The sequence below is a fragment of the Centruroides sculpturatus genome, unplaced genomic scaffold, assembly GCF_000671375.1.
Source record: "Centruroides sculpturatus isolate CEXI.00-Female unplaced genomic scaffold, Cexi_2.0 scaffold32, whole genome shotgun sequence".
Classification (NCBI taxonomy): domain Eukaryota; kingdom Metazoa; phylum Arthropoda; class Arachnida; order Scorpiones; family Buthidae; genus Centruroides; species Centruroides sculpturatus.
Window position 1 is genome coordinate 1,514,544 of NW_019384445.1, and position 7,048 is coordinate 1,521,591.

A 7,048-nucleotide genomic window follows, 5' to 3' on the forward strand; every position below is an offset into this window, starting at 1 on the left:
ATTTTAAAAGTTAAAACTGATTAAAAAGCATTACAGCTCTCTCCACAAAAAAAGCTAATCATTGAAGATTCACTCATTTTAGTTTTTCAATCTTTTTGCATTTCTTTATAAGTCATCAACAATGTTTCCAGTCCTCATTTAAAACTCAAGCTACATTTAGTGACTAAATCAATGTTTATAAAATGACAAATTTGGTAGTATGCCAACAGAAATAGATGAAAAGAATAGTGTTATTTTTGGCATTTAATTATAAATAATTTTTTAATTATATAAACTAAACATTATACTGTATTTTAAAAGGTAATTATTGGTAATCAAAATATTAAATGTTATAATATTATAAAAGCTTTTTGTAATATTTTCATTGATTCAATTCTTGATAAAAATTGTGTTATTTCAAAACCATGCTTGACAAGAGATTCCTATATTTTTAATGAATATTCTTTTTCTTTTTGGAACTTGTGTGTTTAAGATTTTTAAAGTATATAAGTGTATATATATATATGTAGTTTATAAGTTTCATACCTGTGGCCAATCCAGAACTGCAGCACTCATTTGAGCAGTTTGATTTGCATCATCATCAATTGCCTAAAAGAGAATTTTTTAAAACTACAAATAAAACAAAATCAAAAAATCATTAAATTAAATAAACCTAAATTACTTGTTTTCCTAAAATAATAAGATCAATCTTTTCTTCTTGTGCTAGTTTTGCTAATATTTTTGAAACATGAATTGGCTGAAGAAATGCATATTGTGATTCTTCTATTTCTACATGAATTCCTCTATCAGCTCCCATTGCTAAAGCAGTTCTAATTGTTTCCTGAAAAATGAAACTTTATTAGGAAAGTAACAACAAAACTATAAAAAGGAATTTTAAAAATTAATGAGGTTGGTGTTATTTAAAATTCTTTTTTCATTACAATTTTTTTTTTATCTCACAAATTATTCTTTCTTTATAAACCTTATTGAATCACCTCCAAAAGTTGGTAACAAGAAANCATTATCAAATGCAATGCCGAAAGCATATTTTACAATTATTGTTAATAAATATAATTATTTACTTCAAGGCATTGCATACAGTATTTTCCTATTGCTGACAGATTGGTTGTTTGATATTTTTGTTTCTTCTCATTCGCTATTCCGATATAATTCACTAACAAATCACGGTTAATACATTTCATCCAAGGTGTGGCCTACAAGAAATCACGCCCAATCAACCAACTAAAAGATAGTATGGCTAATATATTTTAACCAATCATACTCAAGTGAATTTCTTATTGTTTCATTGGATAATCATCAATCATTTATATTTCGTATTCCTTCTCCGTACTTCAAGGATTTTATAATCATTAAATTACAAAATAGTCTCTAATTCTTCAAATAAACAAATACAGTATAAAATAACTTATACTACAAATATGTAGGCTATAACTAATGTAATAAATAACACGCATTAAAACGGAAATTCGCTTTTGGTATTTTTAATTAAAAGCATATTTTTATGATTTTAAGTTACATTGTTTTAATTGTTGCATAATTTTCTAAAGGTATCATCGCTATATTTAATAATTAATTATAGTCACATGATTACATGCATTTATAGTATTTCTTATGCAGAAATAGTGAAACGGAATATACTGGCCACTTAAAGGGTTATAGGAAACAATTTGTAATTCTATATTAGTACAATAGTAATAATCATTTTTAACTGATCGTTTATTTTTGGACAAATGCTGTCTGCTACTTGGGTTAGGTATTCACTTAATAATCTATACGTTATTTATTCACCTTTTTGTGTTTTAAATCTGATTTTCGTTTACTATATAAATCAATAGATTATACACACTTTCTTTTGCAGGAGTATGGGGATGGATGACCGCCGACGGTCCCGGTGAATTGGTTAGAATAAACGGTAACCTAACAGCGAAACAATACATTAAAATATTGAAAAACACTTTCATACCATCCCTAAAAGCGTTGGAGCCATCGATGAAGGTGCCATTTGTGCAAGACCGATCGCCGATCCACACGTCAAAAGTAACGATGATTTGGCTAGAGACGCAAGAAAGATTAGAATTAATCGATTGGCCGGGTAGAGGAGCCGATCTGAATCCCATAGAAAATTTGTGGGCGGAATTGGTTAGAGAGCCGCTTTATGCCACCACACCCGATGCATTGTGGGAGGAAGTATGTCAGCGTTGGAATTCCTTACGTGAAAGAAACATCTGCGAAGTTTTGGTCAACAGCATGCCGAAAAGATTGGAAAAGGTTATAGAGAAAGGCGGCTTCTGGACCAAATATTAATCATCTTTTAATATTTGTGTGTGTGCAAGTAGATAATTCGTGACTGGTGGTAACTGTTCGAAGTTTAACTTTATGTGTTGTTATTATTATTATTTTGACTACTTAACCGTATTGTCTACTTTGAGTTATTATGTATAAATGATTTAAAATCTATATGTAAACTATTTTTAAACACTTTTTAATACAAGTTTTATTTAGTATGCTTGTGTTGTTCTTTGAGGAATATATGTGTATATTATTATAATGTCTGTAATTTAGAAAGTAAAAAAAACAAAAGCTAACGTTTTACTTTAATTACTCCATTCATAAAACAAAAATTACAAGAACTAGTTACGAAAATTTAAATGAAATTTAGCCGTTTACTCAATAAATATTTCGTGAAGCAAGAAAATTTTCAAAACAATTTTTATGATTTTTTTAAATTTAGAAATTTAAAAATTTAAATTTCTAAATTTCTAAAAAAATTTCTAAAAAATCTAAATTTAGAAAATTAGAACGACACGTTTAGAAATCGTGAGTCACGGCAGTGACTCCGTGCTAATCGTAATAAGTAACTGACTACTATATATACAGGAATCAGTATTTTCGGGGATCGATTTCTCCGCTCTCCGTAAGACAATAGTAATTCAGAATATCTCATTCGAAAGATACTTGTTTTCTAACATAGTGTGCAAAATTTCACGCTTTTCTGTAAAGGGGTTGCCGAAATATAAGCAATTGAAAATCACAAAAAAAGCTTTTACCATACAAAAAAAAACCGGCATTACCATAAGTTCATAGAATATACTGGATTTAAAGAGCTAAAATTTTAAACTTGCGTCTTTCTCGTTATCGGTGAGGTGCTGGCGAAACGTTCGGGTCGATAGGTCACAGTTTACGGGAGTTTTACTGTAAAGAGTACCAGTTGTACTCTCCAGGCTTCTGGTTTTGAAGCCGACCGCGTTTTCACCAAGGACTACCCTGGCTTGCTCCAGGGTTCTCCACTCCCTGGGTCAATTGTATTTTCTTTTGTTAGGCCTCCAGGGCAGCTCCCAAGCTGGGAGTTCTAAATGTTCTCTTGTTTGTCGCGTCCTATGTACAGTACATTTTGTCATGCTCATTGTTGTGTCAGAGAGCACTCTCATTGTTGTTACTTTTGGCAGGTGCCTACACTCTAATTTTCTATTTTGGTTTCAATAAACGGACTCGATGCTGGTTGCTCATGAGATCTCACTTCACACTTTCCTATCATTCTTGCTTCATATTCCCTCTAATCCCGCTCTCCTCCTCCTCTTCGTCCTTCCTTTCAAAGGCTAAGCCATTGGTACGGCCTTCTAAACTTTCATAAACAGTAGATAGTTTATGGGAGTTCTCCACAGAGCTATTGTATTTTTTTTTTCGCGTAATTTTANAAGTAACAACAAAACTATAAAAAGGAATTTTAAAAATTAATGAGGTTGGTGTTATTTAAAATTCTTTTTTCATTACAATTTTTTTTTTTTTATCTCACAAATTATTCTTTCTTTATAAACCTTATTGAATCACCTCCAAAAGTTGGTAACAAGAAAAAATAATTCTCAGGGAAAAAGGTTTACTTTTAATCTTTTTAACAAAAGAAAAATTTTAAGTAAACAACAAAAAAATTTGGTAATACCATATAAATTTAGATAATTAAGAAAAAAAGACAAATGAATCCTTTTCAGAATGAATAAAAGAAAAAATAAACTGCTATAAAAAATAAAACTTTTTTCATTTATCTTGTATCCTCTTTAAATACAGTAGAGTGTCATTTATCCGAAACGTCGGTTATCCGAAAGAATTCCAGTCGGCAAATTTAAATTTTCGCTAGTGCTGTGGCACTGCAATCTTTGGCTATATCTTGGGCTACTCCAATATTTTCTTGTTGATGTGTGTTTTTTAGCTGGCAGCACTGGCACTTTTCTGTGGTGTTTTTCTCAGGACTGTGTGTCATGCTAAATCAAACGTTTTTGATACTAGATTAACTTCTAAAGTATAATTTTTTTTGTTTTTATATTTTTCAATATATTTATTTTGTTTGTAAAAAATAAAGAAATAATTTTTAACAATACAATAGCCATGATTATTATTTTAAAAAGTTTACATTAGGCTTAACATTGACGAAAATTCAAGGCGAAGCGACACACAACGGAGAAAAATTTCAATATGGGATAGGTTAATATATTTTTTCGTACATAATCAATTATCTGAAAAATAAGTTATCCAAACAACTCCAGTCCCCAATTGATTCGGATAAACGATGCTCTACTGTATGCTGGAAAGATCAGAATTGTTACAATTGGCATATCCCTCCGACATTTTGCCTAGTTTCGGATCTCAATTGCTTCAATTTAATGTGTTTTAATACTCACTTAAACCTTTATACGCAAAGTTTCTGAACTAATTCTAATTCACACTGCAGCCTCAAGTGGCTTCTCTGACATTATTGCAGGATGCCTCATATTTTTTTTTTTTTTTACTTTACCTGTGACAACAGCAACAGCTGAACAAAGTTTTTCAAAACTGTAATCAAAATGTATTTAAGTAGCAGCATGTAACAACATTGTCTTAGCTCTTTGGCAACTATAACAATTGATAAAACAATAGCTCGTCAACTTGATTTAGAGGAAGTGATTGACAAATTTCCAAATGAAAAAGCGGAAAAACAACAATTTTGAAGCTTTTTTATGTATTATTAGCGAGGTTATGACCAAAGTTTTCATCTCTAAAACGTGAACATCAAGTGCCACTTTCAAGATAGTGGCACTCGACGTTCACATTTTAGAGATGAAAACTTCGGCTGCAACCTCACTATTATGTATTTCTTATTAAACTAAACTTGCATACATTTTGTCAATATAGTTTTTTTTTAATATGTAGTAATTATTATAAGGCATTCCATATATCTGGATTCACGAACACAATATCAACCCCAAAGAATACTGGGCAACAACTCCCGAGACTCTTGAGGGCCATGAGATACATACTCCGATAGATCTATGGATGAAACAATCTGGCAATTACAAGAGCAATTAGACAAACTAAGGCAGCAAAGAAGTCACACAGAATTCCCCAGGCATCGAGGAAACAGATATAGGGACGCATCCGAGGACTCGAGAAACATAATAGGCGGCATGTGAAATCAACCATGTAATTCTCGATACAGACCAAGACAATATGCGACAANCATTACATCTGCAATGTTGATAATGTTGTAATTTATTAATTCTAAAATAAAGCAAATGGGTGATGGTCATGGTCATTTCATGTAGTTTCTCTCTTCATGATTAACCCTCTGCCAAACTTCTAGGAGGTGATGAAGACTATCAGCGGCATTGCTTTTAGTCAATATCTGGAGAGACTGTTTAAAGATGATGTCAACGTCTTGGAACTACTTGTCTGTAAGTTCTTTCATTTTTGAAAAAGGTCAGTCATGTGGATTCATGTCAGGTGAGTATGGTGCTCTAGTATCAGCCACTGACATCTTCATAGCAATATCTGCCCTTATAAAGAATGGCTGCACACATTGTTGTGCAAGATAATTAAATGTGATTGCAGCAATTTGTTCTTTTGTGGTAAGTTGTTGGATGATGATGATCAAGGAAGTGGCAGTGTAGTATCTATTATTAACTCTGAGCTACACAAAGAGACAAAAGGACCCCTTGGATCATAGAATACTGTTGCATGCTATGATCGTGATCATTTTTGCCTTACCTAGTTCATGCTGCAGTTTCTTTGGGTGCAGGGGTTTGGCAGCATCGCGTATTTACCATTTCAACTCTAGTTTGTAGGACTTGGTCCATGTTTCATCAGTTGATGAAGGAAGGATTCTCTTTACACTTTGGAAACCACTGATCTAGAGCAATGGTTCCCAATTAGTGGTACGCGTACCCCGGGGGTATGCGAAATTGCATGAAGGTGTATGCGTGGCAATCTAAAATCGGTTGATTTAAAACTTAAATGCATGAGATGAAGCAATCAAAAAAAGTAATGGGTGGACCATCAAAAATTCGGCAATTTACAACATGATGTCAAATGCACAAATTCGTTTACAGTAGAGCGTCGGTTATCCGAAAGAATTCCAGTCGGCAAATTTAAATTTTCGCTAGTGCTGTGGCACTGCAATCTTTGGCTATATCTTGGGCTACTCCAATATTTTCTTGTTGATGTGTGTTTTTTAGCTGGCAGCACTGGCACTTTTCTGTGGTGTTTTTCTCAGGACTGTGTGTCATGCTAAATCAAACGTTTTTGATACTAGATTAACTTCTAAAGTATAATTTTTTTTGTTTTTATATTTTTCAATATATTTATTTTGTTTGTAAAAAATAAAGAAATAATTTTTAACAATACAATAGCCATGATTATTATTTTAAAAAGTTTACATTAGGCTTAACATCGACAAAAATCCAACGCGAAGCAACACACAATGGAGAAAAATTTCAACATGGGATAGGTTAATGTAGTTTTTCGTACATAATTGGTTATCCGAAAAATAAGTTATCCAAACAACCCCAGTCCCCAATTGATTCGGATAAACGATGCTCTACTGTAATTACAACGTACCATATTCTCTTAATTCTAAAATATACTGTAATTCTTCTTAATTCTAAAAATATACTGTATTTTTGTGGTGTATAATCTATAAGTTATCCAGGGCTGAGGAGTTTGTAAAAATGGACCTATTCCTTTTTTCTGTACTTTATATTAGTAAAGTTCCTAATGACATCTTATTTTATGATGATTCTCC

At 32.0% G+C, this 7,048-nt stretch overlaps 1 protein-coding gene across 1 annotated transcript; it reads right to left on the reverse strand.

Moving 5' to 3' along the window:
• Nucleotides 1–513: 513 nt before the first annotated feature.
• LOC111620337 (electron transfer flavoprotein subunit beta-like) lies at nt 514–2,002 on the reverse strand. Its single transcript, XM_023362254.1, has 4 exons — nt 1,964–2,002; nt 1,847–1,917; nt 662–833; nt 514–588 (listed from the first exon to the last, which is right to left on the reverse strand). The coding sequence occupies exons 1-4, from the start codon at nt 2,000–2,002 to the stop codon at nt 520–522; spliced, it is 351 nt and encodes a 116-aa protein (XP_023218022.1). The 3' UTR covers nt 514–519.
• Between the last annotated feature and the right edge of the window lie 5,046 nt (nt 2,003–7,048).

Excerpts from the sequence above, each read along its gene's own strand:
- LOC111620337 (XM_023362254.1), bottom strand. The coding sequence starts at position 2,002 with ATGGCACCTTCATCGATGGCTCCAACGCTTTTAGGGATG. Across the intron at positions 1,918-1,963 it reads CTCCAACGCTTTTAGGGATG|GTTACCGTTTATTCTAACCA; the intron begins GTATGAAAGTGT and ends TTTCGCTGTTAG. Across the intron at positions 589-661 it reads TTATTATTTTAGGAAAACAA|GCAATTGATGATGATGCAAA; the intron begins GTAATTTAGGTT and ends ATTCTCTTTTAG.